The sequence below is a fragment of the Parasteatoda tepidariorum genome, chromosome 8 (genome assembly GCF_982258835.1).
Source record: "Parasteatoda tepidariorum strain Cologne lab strain chromosome 8, Ptep-v5.0, whole genome shotgun sequence".
Lineage (NCBI taxonomy): Eukaryota > Metazoa > Arthropoda > Arachnida > Araneae > Theridiidae > Parasteatoda > Parasteatoda tepidariorum.
The window spans coordinates 62,934,333-62,954,193 of record NC_141762.1 but is presented as its reverse complement, the minus strand read 5'-3'; the positions used below and the strand labels follow the sequence as shown (position 1 = coordinate 62,954,193).

The 19,861-nt window shown below is 31.9% G+C and overlaps 1 protein-coding gene across 5 annotated transcripts in view; it reads right to left on the bottom strand.

The window, feature by feature from the left end:
- LOC107437409 (short-chain specific acyl-CoA dehydrogenase, mitochondrial-like) overlaps positions 1–19,861 on the bottom strand; it is a 119,288-nt gene that overhangs the window by 35,554 nt on the left and 63,873 nt on the right. For 3 of the 5 annotated variants that reach the window (XM_087168987.1, XM_087168989.1, XM_087168990.1), the window contains 2 exons: positions 14,363–14,529; positions 10,394–10,543 (listed from right to left, as the gene is read on the bottom strand). In XM_087168987.1, the coding sequence (XP_087025113.1) occupies positions 10,394–10,543; positions 14,363–14,529 (317 nt within the window). Of the gene's footprint in view, positions 1–10,393; positions 10,544–14,362; positions 14,530–17,596; positions 17,725–19,861 lie in introns of those variants that run through there. The other 2 variants (XM_087168986.1, XM_087168988.1) reach the window with 2 other exon arrangements.

The following is a 19,861-nucleotide window of genomic DNA, read 5'->3' as shown; positions in this document are numbered from 1 at the left end:
TGACAATATTACTTTATTGTTAAATATATTAATTGTGATGAGACTGTTATGTAGAACTTTTCTTTTATTGCACATATTTTTTGAACGAAGAAAAAACTTACAAAAGAAACACATTTTAAGCACAGAGTAAAAATTTGGCGTGCAGGGCCACTATAGTTTTTAACAGAGTTTTTTTTATAGATTCATTTTGAATATATTTTATTTGCAATTTTTAAAAATTTTTCGCGAATTTTTTTCTCAATTGTTTTTTCTTTATGTTGCAAAATCTATAACACTTAGAAATATGAAATTTTGAATGTGCGTAGAAAATACGCAAAAGAGTTAGAAAGAAAACAAGAAAAGACAATTTGATTATTAGTTTCATTTTTTTTAATAACCACCGTTAAACAACCGACTAAATTTTGAGTTTACGCCCTATCAACCAGGCTATCCCGGCCAAATTTATTAGTTTTATTTTATAACAGTCATTGCACAGCCGACCCGATTTCGAGTTTACGACTACTAATATTCAACTCCGTAGCCTTGTCATTTTGAACCCAATCCAGAAGACAAGGGAACTGATAGGTTAGTACCCAGAGGTATTTATTTGTTATGAGAACTTGGTGGACTTTGTGACCCCGACAGATTTCACATGCACCAGTCACGATTTTATACATGGGTATTCTTCTGCCGGCTGGATTCAAACTCCAATTCTCACGAACACAAGTCCAATGCCCTATCAACCAGGCTAGCCTGGCCAAATTTATTAGTTCATTTTATAACAGTCATTGCGCAGTCGACCCGATTTCGAGTTTACGACTACTAATATTCAACTCCGTTGCCTTGTCATTTTGAACCCAATCCAGAAGACAAGGGAACTGATAGGTTAGTACCCAGAGGTATTTATTTGTTATGAGAACCTGGAAGACTTTGTGACCCTGACAGATTTAACATGCACCAGTCACGATTTTATAAATGGGTATTCTTCTGCCGGCTGGATTCAAACTCCCATTCTCACGAATACAAGTCAAAAGCCCTATCAACCAGGCTATCCCGGCCAAATTTAATAGTTCATTTTATAACAGTCATTGCACAGCCGACCCGATTTCGAGTTTACGACTACTACTTATATTCAACTCCGTAGCCTTGTCATTTTGAACCCAATCCAGAAGACAAGGGAACTGATAGGTTAGTATCTAGAGGTATTTATTTGTTATGAGAACTTGGAAGACTTTGTGACCCCGACAGGTTTTTATACACCAGTCGCGATTTTATACATGGGTATTCTTCTGCAGGCTGGATTCAAACTCCCATTCTCACGAGCACAAGTCCAATGCCCTATCAACCAGACTATCCCAGCCAAATTTATTAGTTCATTTTATAACAGTCATTGCACAGCCGACCCGATTTCGAGTTTACGACTACTAATATTCAACTCCGTAGCCTTGTCATTTTGAATCCAATCCAGAAGACAAGGGAACTGATAGGTTAGTATCCAGAGGTATTTATTTGTTATGAGAACATGGAAGACTTTGTGACCCCGACAGGTTTCACATGCACCAGTCACGATTTTATACATGGATATTCTTCTGCCGGCTGAATTCAAACTCCCATTCTCACGACCACAAGTCCAATGCCCTATCAACCAGGCTATCCCGGATAAATTTATTAGTTCATTTTATAACAGTCATTGCACAGCCGACCCGATTTCGAGTTTACGACTACTAATATTCAACTCCGTAGCCTTGTCATTTTGAACCCAATCCAGAAGACAAGGGAACTGATAGGTTAGTACCCAGAGGTATTTATTTGTTATGAGAACTTGGAAGACTTTGTGACCCCGACAGGTTTCACATGCACCAGTCACGATTTTATACATGGATATTCTTCTGCCGGCTGGATTCAAACTCCCATTCTCACGACCACAAGTCCAATGCTCTATCAACCAGGCTATCCCGGCCAAATTTATTTGTTCATTTTATAACAGCCATTGCACAGCCGACCCGATTTCGAGTTTACGACTACTAATATTCAACTCCGTAGTCTTGTCATTTTGAACCCAATCCAGAAGACAAGGGAACTGATAGGTTAGTACCCAGAGGTATTTATTTGTTATGAGAACTTGGAAGACTTTGTGACCCTGTCAGGTTTCATATGCACCAGTTACGATTTTATACATGGGTATTCTTCTGCCGGCTGGATTCAAACTCCCATTCTCACGACCACAAGTCCAATGCCCTATCAACCAGGCTATCCCGGCCAAATTTATTAGTTCATTTTATAACAGTCATTGCACAGCCGACTCGATTTCGAGTTTACGACTACTAATATTCAACTCCGTAGCCTTGTCATTTTGAACCCAATCCAAAAGACAAGGGAACTAATAGGTTAGTACCCAGAGGTATTTATTTGTTATGAGAACTTGGAAGACTTTGTGACCCCGACAGGTTTCACATGCACCAGTCACGATTTTATACATGGGTATTCTTCTGCCGGCTGGATTCAAACTCCCATTCTCACGACCACAAGTCCAATGCTCTATCAACCAGGCTATCCCGGCCAAATTTATTAGTTCATTTTATAACAGTCATTGCACAGCCGACTCGATTTCGAGTACTAATATTCAACTCCGTAGCCTTGTCATTTTGAACCCAATCCAGAAGACAAGGGAACTAATAGGTTAGTACCCAGAGGTATTTATTTGTTATGAGAACTTGGAAGACTTTGTGACTCCGACAGGTTTCACATGCACCAGTCACGATTTTATACATGGGTATTCTTCTGCCGGCTGGATTCAAACTCCCATTCTCACGACCACAAGTCCAATGCTCTATCAACCAGGCTATCCCGGCCAAATTTATTTGTTCATTTTATAACAGTCATTGCACAGCCGACCCGATTTCGAGTTTACGACTACTAATATTCAACTCCGTAGTCTTGTCATTTTGAACCCAATCCAGAAGACAAGGGAACTGATAGGTTAGTACCCAGAGGTATTTATTTGTTATGAGAACTTGGTGGACTTTGTGACCCCGACAGATTTCACATGCACCAGTCACGATTTTATACATGGGTATTCTTCTGCCGGCTGGATTCAAACTCCAATTCTCACGAACACAAGTCCAATGCCCTATCAACCAGGCTAGCCTGGCCAAATTTATTAGTTCATTTTATAACAGTCATTGCGCAGTCGACCCGATTTCGAGTTTACGACTACTAATATTCAACTCCGTTGCCTTGTCATTTTGAACCCAATCCAGAAGACAAGGGAACTGATAGGTTAGTACCCAGAGGTATTTATTTGTTATGAGAACCTGGAAGACTTTGTGACCCTGACAGATTTAACATGCACCAGTCACGATTTTATAAATGGGTATTCTTCTGCCGGCTGGATTCAAACTCCCATTCTCACGAATACAAGTCAAAAGCCCTATCAACCAGGCTATCCCGGCCAAATTTAATAGTTCATTTTATAACAGTCATTGCACAGCCGACCCGATTTCGAGTTTACGACTACTACTTATATTCAACTCCGTAGCCTTGTCATTTTGAACCCAATCCAGAAGACAAGGGAACTGATAGGTTAGTATCTAGAGGTATTTATTTGTTATGAGAACTTGGAAGACTTTGTGACCCCGACAGGTTTTTATACACCAGTCGCGATTTTATACATGGGTATTCTTCTGCAGGCTGGATTCAAACTCCCATTCTCACGAGCACAAGTCCAATGCCCTATCAACCAGACTATCCCAGCCAAATTTATTAGTTCATTTTATAACAGTCATTGCACAGCCGACCCGATTTCGAGTTTACGACTACTAATATTCAACTCCGTAGCCTTGTCATTTTGAATCCAATCCAGAAGACAAGGGAACTGATAGGTTAGTATCCAGAGGTATTTATTTGTTATGAGAACATGGAAGACTTTGTGACCCCGACAGGTTTCACATGCACCAGTCACGATTTTATACATGGATATTCTTCTGCCGGCTGAATTCAAACTCCCATTCTCACGACCACAAGTCCAATGCCCTATCAACCAGGCTATCCCGGATAAATTTATTAGTTCATTTTATAACAGTCATTGCACAGCCGACCCGATTTCGAGTTTACGACTACTAATATTCAACTCCGTAGCCTTGTCATTTTGAACCCAATCCAGAAGACAAGGGAACTGATAGGTTAGTACCCAGAGGTATTTATTTGTTATGAGAACTTGGAAGACTTTGTGACCCCGACAGGTTTCACATGCACCAGTCACGATTTTATACATGGATATTCTTCTGCCGGCTGGATTCAAACTCCCATTCTCACGACCACAAGTCCAATGCTCTATCAACCAGGCTATCCCGGCCAAATTTATTTGTTCATTTTATAACAGCCATTGCACAGCCGACCCGATTTCGAGTTTACGACTACTAATATTCAACTCCGTAGTCTTGTCATTTTGAACCCAATCCAGAAGACAAGGGAACTGATAGGTTAGTACCCAGAGGTATTTATTTGTTATGAGAACTTGGAAGACTTTGTGACCCTGTCAGGTTTCATATGCACCAGTTACGATTTTATACATGGGTATTCTTCTGCCGGCTGGATTCAAACTCCCATTCTCACGACCACAAGTCCAATGCCCTATCAACCAGGCTATCCCGGCCAAATTTATTAGTTCATTTTATAACAGTCATTGCACAGCCGACTCGATTTCGAGTTTACGACTACTAATATTCAACTCCGTAGCCTTGTCATTTTGAACCCAATCCAAAAGACAAGGGAACTAATAGGTTAGTACCCAGAGGCATTTATTTGTTATGAGAACTTGGAAGACTTTGTGACCCCGACAGGTTTCACATGCACCAGTCACGATTTTATACATGGGTATTCTTCTGCCGGCTGGATTCAAACTCCCATTCTCACGACCACAAGTCCAATGCTCTATCAACCAGGCTATCCCGGCCAAATTTATTAGTTCATTTTATAACAGTCATTGCACAGCCGACTCGATTTCGAGTTTACGAGTACTAATATTCAACTCCGTAGCCTTGTCATTTTGAACCCAATCCAGAAGACAAGGGAACTAATAGGTTAGTACCCAGAGGTATTTATTTGTTATGAGAACTTGGAAGACTTTGTGACTCCGACAGGTTTCACATGCACCAGTCACGATTTTATACATGGGTATTCTTCTGCCGGCTGGATTCAAACTCCCATTCTCACGACCACAAGTCCAATGCTCTATCAACCAGGCTATCCCGGCCAAATTTATTTGTTCATTTTATAACAGTCATTGCACAGCCGACCCGATTTCGAGTTTACGACTACTAATATTCAACTCCGTAGTCTTGTCATTTTGAACCCAATCCAGAAGACAAGGGAACTGATAGGTTAGTATCTAGAGGTATTTATTTGTTATGAGAACTTAAAAGACTTTGTGACCCCGACAGGTTTTTATGCACCAGTCACGATTTTATACATGGGTATTCTTCTGCAGGCTGGATTCAAACTCCCATTCTCACGGCCACAAGTCCAATGCCCTATCAACCAGACTATCCCAGCCAAATTTATTAGTTCATTTTATAACAGTCATTGCACAGCCGACCCGATTTCGAGTTTACGACTACTAATATTCAACTCCGTAGCCTTGTCATTTTGAACCCAATCCAGAAGACAAGGGAACTGATAGGTTAGTACCCAGAGGTATTTATTTGTTATGAGAACTTGGAAGACTTTGTGACCCCGACAGGTTTCACATGCACCAGTCACGATTTTATACATGGGTATTCTTCTGCCGGCTGGATTCAAACTCCCATTCTCACGACCACAAGTCCAATGCTCTATCAACCAGGCTATCCCGGCCAAATTTATTTGTTCATTTTATAACAGTCATTGCACAGCCGACCCGATTTCGAGTTTACGACTACTAATATTCAACTCCGTAGTCTTGTCATTTTGAACCCAATCCAGAAGACAAGGGAACTGATAGGTTAGTACCCAGAGGTATTTATTTGTTATGAGAACTTGGAAGACTTTGTGACCCCGTCAGGTTTCATATGCACCAGTTACGATTTTATACATGGGTATTCTTCTGCCGGCTGGATTCAAACTCCCATTCTCACGACCACAAGTCCAATGCCCTATCAACCAGGCTATCCCGGCCAAATTTATTAGTTCATTTTATAACAGTCATTGCACAGCCGACTCGATTTCGAGTTTACGACTACTAATATTCAACTCCGTAGCCTTGTCATTTTTAACCCAATAAAGAAGACAAGGGAACTAATAGGTTAGTTCCCAGAGGTATTTATTTGTTATGAGAACTTGGAAGACTTTGTGACCCCGACAGGTTTCACATGCACCAGTCACGATTTTATACATGGGTATTCTTCTGCTGGCTGGATTCAAACTCCCATTCTCACGACCACAAGTCCAATGCCCTATCAACCAGGCTATCCCGGCCAAATTTATTAGTTCATTTTATAGCAGTCATTGCACAGCCGACCCGATTTCGAGTTTACGAGTACTAATATTCAACTCCGAAGCCTTGTCATTTTGAATAAAATCCAGCAGTCCCTGGAACGGGTGAGGGCCGTTATATGAATACTGTTTGTAAAAATAGAAAGAGCATTTCGTAAGCTGATATTATTTAATTGATGTTTATATTGAAAATATTTCTTCATTATTTTTGCTTTCTTTTTAATTATTTTAAGTACATTTGTTAAATTTTAGTGCTAGAAAAAAAATTGTCATTTAAATTTTTTGCTTATATTTTTAAGGATTTATTAAAGGGTGTATTAAATATTAGAGAGAATAAATGTCATACGGGTTTAAAGTATCAGCTCAGCTCTTGATGGTGTATAGTGGCTAGGATGTGAAAGAGCAACTGTCCCGGGCATCCAGCCAAAACGAGCATTCAGCATATCAATGGAACACACTAAAGCTTTATATCAATTAGCAATTAGTTTTAGATTATTACAATTGTAGAATAATTATTTTATTATAGAATGGAATGCTTTAAAAGACAAATATCTGTTAATGTTTAACATTTAATCAACGAAAAAACAGAACCAATATTGAAATCTAACGAATTTATTATTTTTAATTACTGATAAAGTTTGTGACAGAAAAAAAAATTAAAGCCTGGTAGATTTCAGAATTTTTTAAACACCTTCTAGTTATACCATTCAATCAAATAGGTTTGGATGTCTTTCATCCCGGTCTCATTAGTGATTCAGCATATTTCGATATCATTTTTGTTTCGTTCTTACTTAATATTAATTCGTTTGCGACAATTAATTTGTATACCTCTTTTACTACATTTTCGAGGAGTTTAAAAATATGATATTGAGGTATTTAACTGAAGCGAAATCTGCTTTTTTTTGCATGCCTCTTTTATTACGTCATCATCACACCCACACGCAACTGTCTACTCTAAATAATGCTATATAGAAATAGGTAGCAAAATAAACGTGTATAGTTATTTCAATTCTTATTCAAAAGTATTAGTTAATTTTTTTTCTTTTTCATTAATTTTTTTGATCTGACAATTTCTGTCCTTTTTTAGATATTTTAAAGTGCTATTTAAAACTGCTGCATATCACATGAAAGCATTAAATATATCATTTGTACAATTTTAAAGTAAAATAAAAGGGAATCCTGATCATTAGAAACAGATATTAAATAATCTGATGATCGAATTACCTTTTAAACTAAAAAATTCTTTATTTATAAGCAAATTATTAATACTCAAATTGCTTGAAAGATGATATGTTCCCTACTAATGACAACGAAGTTTTTTGCTTTATTCCGTCATTTATTTATATTTATTATGTCCGGCAATGCAAAAAAGAAAAAAAAATGCACTTTGGGGTTCTGAGAACCCCAGCTCCGATTGAAACTTTAAAAAAAGAGGGGGAAAGTAGGATCTGGGGGCCCTTGTCATCTCGGGTTCCCCAAGCTACAGCTTATTTAGCTTATACGTAAATCCGGCCCTGATTCCTACACAGTAACACATAAGTCTTATTTCAGGGTCACCACTCAAATCTGGAGAAAAAAAATTCCCTGTGTTTTCCCTATAGTACATATTATACACAATATATTAAGAGGAAACACACAATCACTGTGCTGTTGAGTGAGCTATATTAGGCTACCTAAACTAGTTTTAATAGCTGGAAATAAGAAACAATTTAGTATACTTAAAACAAATAATACTATTGTAAATGAAATAGTTTAGTATAGCTGAAATATCAGGCAAGTTTAGTTGACCTAGGCAAGTTCAGTTCACCACTATAGATAGGTACTGATATGTAAACATACCCGCTTCTATTTACCATCATAATTTTGCCTTTAAGTGACAGAACTGTAAAAGTTACATTTTACTATTTAGCCAATAAAATAAGTACAGTATTATAGCATAGTACAAAATTATAGAGTTTAATTTATTTTTTTATTCAGGATACTTATTTCACATTAAGGATTTTTTTACATTTACACCCTACAATTTGAAAAATTTTAAAAGAAAAACGAAAAACTTTAATAAAATGTAGAATATTAATAATATATTAGCAAAACATATTAATATTTAAACCAGGAGAATTTCAAATTAATTTTTCTTTTGTTATAATGGAACTCAAAAATGATTAGATAGAAATTATTTAATTTACAATACACGTTTTGTTTTTAAGTTATTCATGGTTATATTTAATAATTTGAATGATTTTAAAATATAAATTTTTTTTTTGACTTACATTTGAAATATATTACTCTTGAAAATATAATATTATTAATATGATGCAAGGATATTATACCCAGTAATTAAAATACTAATTTAGCATTTAAGTTATTCACAGCAATATCTTACAATCTGTTCAATTTTTACATAAAAAAAATTTTTTGCACAAAAATAAGTGGAATATTCTAATTAAGGATTTTTTTTTCTGAATAATTTGCAAATTCATTTGTTTTATATGTTCTCTTTACTAAATAGAAATGTTTTAAATCCAGTGCACTTAAGAGGATGCCAAACAATGGGATAAGTCATTCATGGCAAATTCTCTTTCACCCATATAAATAATTTATAGTATAGAAAAAGCGAGTCCAGGAAAGCCATGGAGTTTCAAATGTTTCCAAAATATTGAAATGAAAACAAATTATGATTGGATTACGCTATAGGTAAGCCCTTCCCCAATAATTTGTTTGCATTTTAATATTACAAAAACATTTTTTCAACGTTTGAAACTCCGTGGTTTTTTCTAAGTTAACCAGAACTAATTTTTTTTCTCTAAACTTTAAATTATAGCTTACTAATAATGGAGATGAAGAATTAGCAATGAAAACCTTTCTTCAACAGAATAGTGTTCCCTTAAATATTAACTTAAGTTATGTTGTTAAATTGAAAGGCAATTAAAACAAATAATAACTTAGCAATTTTTTAAGCAAAACAAGACATTTTCGATATCAAAACAAATTGCATATTCTAGTCCGTCAATGTGAAGCTAACTCTCCCCACCATTCATTAACAGTAGCAGCGGTGACCATGTTAATGATGTTTTAACTATTTTAAATAGGGATGCTGGGTCAACATGAGAGATAGGTTTTGGCTCAGATCGGTGAGAGAAAGAGAATTTTGCTTCTTTGGTCAACTTCAAAGCTCCTCTCTTTCATATGAACTATTTCTTGCTTCGACAGCAGCAGATGGCTTTAGACTAGGCAGCACAAAGCTTTATACAGGCAGACTATACTTAACTATATATTTTTGGTACATTGAATATTTCATTTGGAAATATTATTTAATAACTAACGTTGAACAACCGACCAAATTCTGAGTTTACGAGTACATCATTGTTCTACTCTGTAATCTTGGAATGCTGAACTCAACCAAGAAGTCAAGGGAACTTCTGGATCATGCATTGGAACAAACTAGCCTTCGTGGTGGACTTTTTGGTGTAAATGAAAATCAAATTCAAAAATCCTGCAATAACAGCTTCTTCCATAGCAATTGCATAAGATAAATAATCTAAAGCAGCACCACCATATTTTTTTTTTATTTTTTTATTTACATAGCCAGATAATATACTTTTGGTACGTTGAATATTTCTATTGAATTTTTATAGAAGATTTATATAGACAGACTATACCTAACTATATACTTTTGGTACAACTAATATTTCATTTTAAAAACTGTTTTTTTTTAAATTTTTTATTACTGGTGTTGAACAGCCAACCAAATTCTGAGTTTATGACTATCACTGTTCCACTCCATAGCCTTAGTAGGCTGAACCCAACCAAAAAGACAAGGAAACTTCTGGATCAAGCATTGTGACAACCTAGCCTTCGTGGAGGGCATCTTGGTGCAAATTAAAACCAAATTCACAAATCTTGCAAAATAATACTTAAAACCACAATAAATGTTAATACTTACATCATTGACACCCATGATCACACCACAAGATGCACAGCCTCTAGATACTTCCTCCATAGTTATTGCATAAGCTAAATAATCTAAACCAGCACCTCCATATTTTTCAGGTGTGGATATGGCAAGCATACCAAGTTCTCCTAACTTTTTTATCTTTTAAGAGAAAACTATGCTTTAATATATACATAAAAGTAGAAGGGAAAGAACATGTTAATTACTTTTTTATACAGTGTGTTCTATAATAATTACTATTAATTTGAATCTAAGAAAAAAATATCATGTGTATTAGGGGTCACAAATATTTCACTAAGGCACAGATTAGTTAAGATACTTATATCAGGATTGAAAAAAAGCCTTACCTTTTCTGAAAAATCTCAAGTTGCAAATTTTTTTTATTTAAATTTTAATTTTATATATTGCTATTTTAAATTTATTGAGGACTATTCAATTAAATAATTTGAGGTAAGTAAGTTATGTTATTAATGAAATTGTATAAATTGTGGAGAATAATTAAATAATGGAGTTATAATAGTTAAATAATGTGTTAAATAATGGAATTGTATGAAATTATTAATGAAATTGATGCTCCATATTTACTTTCAAAACCAGACAATTTTGTCCAAAATTGCTTCAAATCTACTTCAATCTTACTCTAATTCACCCTTACTATGTTCTAAATTAATTCAGAATAATTATTTATTATTTTTTTAAATTGTACTAAATTTTCTGTAAATTACCGTCATTCGGGGGCTACTTTGTGCAGCTGGAGTTACTTTGCGCAAATTCGAATTTGGCATTTTTCAAGTGCTGCAATTCAGTATTATGTTTATTTCACGTTGACAATGTGTGGAATTTGAGGATTCCATTACTGCAAACATTTTTTCGAATTTTAAAACAATCTCAGAGTGTGTTTCGTTCATCCAATGTCAACAGCTTTCCGAGAACGTCGGATGTCGAAAAGTGTGCGTGGAAACTTTAGCTGTGAAATGCAAAGACGTTGATAAAACAATTGTCGCAAGTGCAAATTTTTTTATTTATATATTAATAAACAATTATATCATGTTAGCGTTAAAAAAATTTGAAAATTAATAACAAATAAACGGAAAATGAAAAAAAATGCACTTTGGGGCAACTTTATGCAAAGTTTCATTCGTTTTTTTTTCGACAGAAAAATGGTCAGACGTTATAAAAAAATACCTGGAACGAGAAACTACCGTGATTACACTTTAGAAAAGCTGCAATAATGTTTGCAAGCAGTTGCTGGTGGTATGTCGATTGCAGAAGCTTCTCGGAAGTACAAAATCCACAGAAATACTATCTTTAATAAAATTCACAAGAAACACGTTAAACTTCCTGGTAAACTATTATTTTTCTTCTACAAAGATTTTTCTAATGAATTAATCAAACGATTTAACACATAAAAATATATTTTACAGGACATCAGTTGATTTTGATGGAAACTGAAGAGCAAGTTCTGTCATGTTCATTCAAGGATGTTATGTTCAAATTTAACAATATTATAAATGTTAATGAATATGTAATAATTATTATTTTTAAAATTTCATCCATTTCAATGTTTAAAAATGTATATGGTTTCCTTTTGCTTAAACTCAAATGTTTTGAAATAAGCATTCTTTTTAAGAAAAAATTCTTAAAAAAAAAATGGTTTTTAAACGCTGAAAATTATTTACAAAATAATATCTTTACATATCTTGATGTTTTTGCCTTTAAAAATGTCAGCAATTAACTTTTTTAACAATTTTATATCAATATTTCACAAAAAACATGATTATTAAACTGAATTCCTATCGCTGCACAAAGTAGCCCCATTTGGGGGCTACTTTGTGCAAGGTATGTTTTGACTTATTATTCGTAAATATTACATACAAATAATGCCAATATTGATCAAATTCACTTGTCTGAGTCCAGTTATGAATATAATATCGATAAATTTTACTAAAGTTTGAATTAACATAGTTTTTTTACATGTCAAAGTTCAAAAACTGCGGTAGGCATTTTCCATAAAACTGTTCATAATTTCTCCGAAACAGTTCATATATTTTGCTTAAAAAGTTGGACAACAGGTAATTATAGTTAATTTTGCTTTATTCATATATCACACACTTAAGTTGCATTAAAAAAGTTGATTTCTAATTCTAGCTTCAAATAGTTTAAAATTACAGTATACAGAACCTCTTATCCGGAAATCAGAAAGCCGTAACGTAGTTCGATAAATTTTCCGTCCATTTAAAAAAAAAATCTTTTTTTTTCTGTTTAAGATTTTAGGATTCTTTTCTCTCGATCTTTTAAAAGATGTTTACTTTGCCATTATTCTAGTAATAATCATTTTGTTCCCTAGTCACATTATGTCAATTTATAAGATCCAGCAGTTGCTCATACAACAAAAACCAAATTTCCATCAAAAGAAAATGGATGAGTTTTTTTTTCAATAAATGCTGATACTTTTTTTTTAATTTCACTTTTTATCGTTCAATTTATATTAAGTTTGTATTTATTTTTTATTTAATTAATTTTTTTCCTTTTTATCTTATTAAACTTATGTGTATTACTTTATCGCTTTTTCTTCTTTTTAAAACTATTTTTAAATATTTTTTGGTCAGTTGGGTTTGATAAACAATAAAAAAAACGGCTTTTCGTAGGGATTCAGAAAACCGGAAAAATCAGATGGTCCTGATCGTTACGTATAATCGGTTCTCTACTGAATTGTTTTTAAAGCTTCAAAGGTTAAAGTTGTTGCTCCAAACTGCTTCAGAAGTGAAAAGTTACTGCTCTAATTTGTTCCTAACATACAATCACATCAATGTAGTTGACAATTTTAACCCATTTTATATTAAGAATTTTGGAAAATATTAGTTCTAATAGGGATTGGTATTTTTTAAATTAGCCAATCTTTTTTAAGTGTCTTAAATTTAAAAACAATAATTAAAAAAACTAACCAGCTTTATTTTGGTCAGGCTAATATCTGTCAACCCTGATATATATAACACTACAAAAATATATTCAGGATATTCTGTACCAACTGTTCCAGTACATATATTTGGAAATCTTATAAAAAGGGAAGTAAAAAGCTATACACGTTTGCAACGACATATTAAAAGAAGATTAAGTTAGAGGGAACAAGAACATTTTCATATTCTGATCCTTTACATTGGTGTCAAAATGAGTGAATAAAGGATTAAAATCATGTGCAAGAGTTGGTTCTAGTGTTAGAAGTATTTTTTTTCTTTCACTTAATAAATAATTTCGAATAACTTATGTGCACCATGCTTGCTGCATAATTTTTTTTGCAGAATTTTAAAAATATATATTAATGATTATTACAGACAAAAATATTATTGCAGAACATCCTGCGTAAATATAAAATAGACATTGCAGTTTAAAATTTAGTATTGGGCATTCAAATGTAAACATACATACAATAAAATTTATCAGTGAATTCTAATTATATCACAAAACTACAAACTTCGCAACAATACGAATTCATTGTAAAATAAAAATTACATTAAAACTCAAAATAATTATATACCAAAGATCTATATAATGCTATTCTATTAACAACAATCTTTCATACTAGACATTAACTATAACATTAACTCTCAAGAAAACAAAAATTGATAAAATTGTTAATTTTTAGTTCTAATGCTTTTGAAAGAATAAAATTTTCTTCTAATTATAAATACTTTAAGTGAATATTTTTATTTCTTAAACTTTTGCACTTCAAAAATATTTTAGGACGGTAATGATGACATGTTTCAGGTATATATTGGTATATATTGCAATATTTATTTGATAAGTTTAATGATATGTGAAGATATCTATATAACTCAAAATTTTATAAAATGCAAAGTTATAAAACATCATAAAGATCATCTATTCTATCTCGATTAATGCACATATCAAAAGGAAATGAATGATATAAGGGGAAACAAATTAATTAAAGATTCTAATTACTTGATCTTTAGGAAATATCTTTTTCTCATCAATCATAGCTGCTACAGCCTGCAGTTCTTTTTCAGCAAATTCTCGAGAAGTCTTCTGAAGCATTTTGTGAGTATCGGACAAAAGGTATGCATTTGAGATTGATCTGATGCCTACTGTTTTCTTCAGAAATGGTTGCCCTGAAATATTTTTTTACAGTGAAAATAGTAACAAATATTAGAAGCTGTGACAACAGAAACCACTCTTCAGAGATATATTTAATTTCTAATTTTTTAACGTCTCCATATTTTACATAGCAATGGATATATCTTACCTAAGAGTTATATGATAAGCAGAATTTTGCATCCTTTTGTTGCAATAATAAAGAAGTTACATCTTAAAAGTTTCAGATTTCTTTTATTCTTATTGATAAGAAAAAAATACCATGTAATTGAAAATTAAGCTCTTCATTTACATACAAAAAACATAACTAATTTAAGCACTTTCAGTAAATAAAATAGTCTAAAATGAGTTTTAAGTTAATGGTTCATTAATTATATACTTTTCCTGAATTCTATATGATTTAAATTTCGTGAACACTCATTTTTGTGAAAATTTCTTCTCTATGAAGAAATAATCAAACTCATATGAAATATAAATAGAGCTAAGACATACTAATGATTATAATTAAAAAGCAATTATAAATGTACCACTATTGTGCATATTTATTTGTACTACTATCAGTAATATATGTGACGAAGTTTTAGTAATTAATTACAATTCCTTACATGATGTTGCTATTTTCACAAACATAAGTGTAATTTAAATTGAAAAACAAAACAAAAACAATTACATTCGAAATGAAAGTTTTTTAGTATTAAATTTTAGAAAACAGCTACAAAAAGACAAAGTCAAACAATAAATAAAAAAAGGTAAAAGTTGCAATTGCGTTACTACGATCACTGGTTGCCCATTGGTCAAATGCTTTTTCTTTCTAGTTTGAAACGCTACAACATTTCAAATCATGGGTTGCAAAAACTGTCTCAATTGATGTTTGTCGTCGTATTGGTTTTCAAATCCTGCCTATATGAACGTGCCTCAAGATGTCAAAAAATACTTTTCCTTCTTCAGTATTCATATTTATATTGAAATCACCGTCAAGCCAGTAATTATAAGTTAATGATAAAAATAATATAAAAATACTTTAAATTATAATTATGTAAATACATTAAAAAGTGATAGAGCGTTCGCCTTTCAATGAGGTGAACCGGGTTCGAATCCCACCGATGGATGGCCAATACGAATCCGCACCCGGCTTGCAAAGACCACAGTGCTGACCTAAAATATCCTCAGTGGTAGACGGATCATGGGTTAGAGTCCCCTTGCCATCAGGCTAACCGTGAGAGGCTCTCGCGGTCTTCCTCTCCATGTAAAGCAAATGCGGGTTAGTTCCATCCAAAAAAGTCCTCCATGAAGGCAAAATTTCATCCAATACTTCATCCAGGAGTTTCCTTATCTTCTGGATTGGGTTCAAAATTACAAGACTACGTAGTTAAACATTAGTAGTCGTAAATCAAAAAATTGGATCAGCTGTTCAACGTTCAACGACGGTTGCAAAATATAAAATATTGGAACCTGTTCATGCCAACTGAAATTGCCAAGGCACTAAAAGAAATTGCTCAGTAGTTCAACTTGGATTATAGGGAAAAAAATACATACTGGGTTGCATGGAGATGGTTAACAGGTTTAATTGTGGAATTTTAGTTTCTCCTTACCGATTTCTGGAAATCACCAATACTTGGCAATTAAATTAGCTCTACCGATACAGAAATCTCTCACTAAGAGATCGGTATCTTTCAGATAACCAAGTGCCAGCAAAAAATCAATAAGAAATATAGATCTCCACCAACTTTATTTCAACTCACATAAAAATTAAATGACATAAAATATATTCAATGAAACTTTTTCAAAAAAACAGTTGAATTTAATATAATTAATAAATCTTTTTCATTCTTTGATAGGAAGAAGAAATTAAAGCCATATAGAAAATTAGAAATTAAGGATTAGCTTATTTATTCCGCAATATGGATAGCTGATTTCACCTACTCATTTCTGCCAAAAAGTTTATTAATTTGCCAGATTTTTAGAAAAGTTTGTGTGGTATCCTTGGATATGGTAAGGATTTTACCATTTCAGTTGGCCCTGTTATGTTTTATTTCATTTCATTTATTTATTCATTTATTTATTTTTTAGTTTATCTCAGGTCACTGCCAGAAAAGGCCAAAATTTTGAAGTTATTTCGTCGCGTACATCAATATGAAAATCATTAAAAAAAATACTTTGAATATAAGTTTAACCACCTCGCTTCAAATACTTATTTCAAATGTATTCTTTAAAAGAATTCTCGATGGACTCCATATTTAAAACTTGCTTAATTTTTTCAGCCATTTGTTTTTCAAATTAATTCATCTTGAAATATCTATAAAATTCAAAAGTAATCTTTCCCCAACATAATTTGCAGTGTTCAAAATTACAAGACTACACACAATTACACATTACACAACAATTGACATTGATACTAAAAAAAAAATTTTTTTTTTTAAATAAAAAAAAAAAATTAAAAAACTCAGACATCTTTACTTTGTTTAATTAGTTTTCTATTATTTTTTAATAATTCCTATTATGTATTTTATTTTGATGAATTTAAGTAATTTTTTATCATACCGTTATTCAAACTTAAACAACTTTATTTAAAAGCTCAAATTGAAACATACTATAAGTCCTTTCTAGAAATTTGCACTGAAAGCAAATATGTTTTATTACGCTCTTAAAATTAATCAAACATGCTCTTAAAGTGTTGTGACACAATACCGTATGTTGTTTTTGAAATAGACGTAATTTAAACATAATGATATTCAATTTAAACACAAATAAATGATAATTAAAACAAACAAACAAATAACACTGATTACTGGCCTTAGCAATTAATGCTGCACTTTTTATAGGCTTTAATTTCTCTAAACTTATTTTAGAGTAGCTTCTGTTTATCAATATCAAGTGTTTTTAAATTGATAATGATTAGACAGCTCTTACCGTAAATCAATTCTACAAATTATTTATAGACAGTTTATTGACGATTTTCCTTAACTTAGAGTTTCACAATAGCATTCATTTCTGAACATTATTTTACAATAATGAGATAAAAATTTTACTATTATTTAAATGAGAAATAAAACAAATTTTAATACCTATGAATTTTTAATTTACCTGATAATCGGAAGAGTGTTCCTAAATAATTTTTTGGTAGCATGAAACCCATGTTTGCACGAAGCCCTATCTATGGTAAAAATCACCCCAAAAAATATCAAGCGTTTACGTTATTATGAAATTTCGTTTCAACTATCAACATAAAATTTTTATCGTCATTTTTTTTCTTCATAATTGATGGATACACCTGCTTTATGTCTTTCTTCCATTTTTACAGGTACGTAGAAGCGAAAAAAAAATCGCGTATAGAATATGCAGAATGTTAACACAGGAATAAACAAATACAAGAGTGGTAAATCAAGACTTTAAAGAAACAAGAATAACGAAATAGAAAATCAATACAAAACATAAACAAACACTTACTTACGGAATCTTTTTTCGAGTGTGCTGTGTTGAAAATGTTAAGTTTCAACTGTTAATTCGAAATGTTCGGCAATCGTAATAATTTTACATTTATTGCATATTATATACTATACTTTTAAGGCACCATTCTTAGTAAAAAAAATGATTAAAATAATTTTATTTTAAGAAACATGGTATGAATTAATGAATCGAATTGAAGTTTCACTCAGAAATTTCTAGTTAAACTTCAACTTATGGTTATATAGTTCTAAAAAAATAATTATTACTGATGAATACATAGTACTTTTTTCCTAATATTTAAACATTATAATACACATTGTAATGTTTAAATAACACACATTTTGGATGCTGTTTAAACAAATTAATAGCAAAACAAATGGTGTTTTTTTATTAAACATAAATTTTTAAGCAAAATCATACTAAATCTAGATTTTTATTTTTTTTCTTAAGAAAAGCAACAATAGTTAGTAAAAGTAGAATACATTACATCTAAATTATACGCAATATTTTTTTTTAAATGCATGGAAAGAAACTTACGTCGTAAACAAATATACAAAAAAAGGAGAAAAAAAATCAGGAATAATTTTTTATGTACAAATCTTAAGCTAACAAATAAATGCCCTTGAAATTAAAAAAGATAATTATATTTATTACGAAATAGATTATTTTAATAAATTATAATTCACAAGGACTGCAAATTTAAGTGTCGGATATTAAACCTTACTTAAGTATGTTAATGATAAAACGAGGAAAAATTTTCTTTCCTCTCAGTGTTTCCCAAACTTATGACTTTTGTGCATCCTTTCTGAATGTTTCGTAACGCTGTGTACCACAAATTAAAAAATGAATGCATTTTTTTAAAACTATGTTTATTTTTCTTTCTTGGTAGAAAGTTGTGTTAATTAGTTTATTTGCATTAATGAGAAGGAGGACATTGTTTCTGCTGTGATAACAGGATAAAAATTATATTTTATTCAAATAATCAAAATAAGTAGAATTTATTACTAATCTTTACTATAAAAAAATTGCACATAAGTTAGAAATCACAACTGGCAGTTGACTCCACTAATTATTAACAGTTAACTCTGCAAAAAATAACCAATAGAAAAATACGTAATCGTACATTTTCATGGCTAGCTTTGTTTTTAAATAAAAAAAAGTTTGAAATTTTCGTTCGTTGCAAGACACTGTTCCCGTACCCCTAGGGGTACGCGTACCACACTTTGGGAAACACTGCTCTAATTAAATATTTTTAATATAGTCCTTTTTTAGGTTATAACTTTCACAATTACATTAATAACCTTTAATCGTTATGTCGGGTTTTCGTCGATAGAAAACTGATTATTTAGGATTCTGTAGAGGGAAGCCTAAATAATAATTGGGAACCGCTGCTACAGAGCATGTCATAATAATCACTAATTCAGTTAATTTTATTTTTTTGTTTTGCACTTTTATTAAATGTGTAATAATAAGAGCTATAGTTTTTGAAACCAGAATTTTCGATAAACTGTCGCAATGCGAACGGAAAAATTACCAAAAGAATGGTTTAAATACCATATATTTTGGTTTTATTACCAAAAAAAATTATTTTTTTTTTTTGAGAGAGAGAAATGTAATTTTTTCCTCGTGCGTTATTTTGTGTTCTACTACTTCCGCACTAACTATTTAGACATAAATACTGCAAATGAACCTTAGAATTGAATATCAAATCCAATCTTGGAAATATGGCTATTTTCCTACACTTTGACTTCTACACTTATTTAAAAAATCAATTTTGCAGATAAATTATTTTTATAGAGCAATGCAATTAAACTAAGTATATCTAATTCATTTATTTTCTTCTGTATATCTAAAGAAATATTTTGATGCTATGAATTTAGAAATAGAAATTAATACCTTACA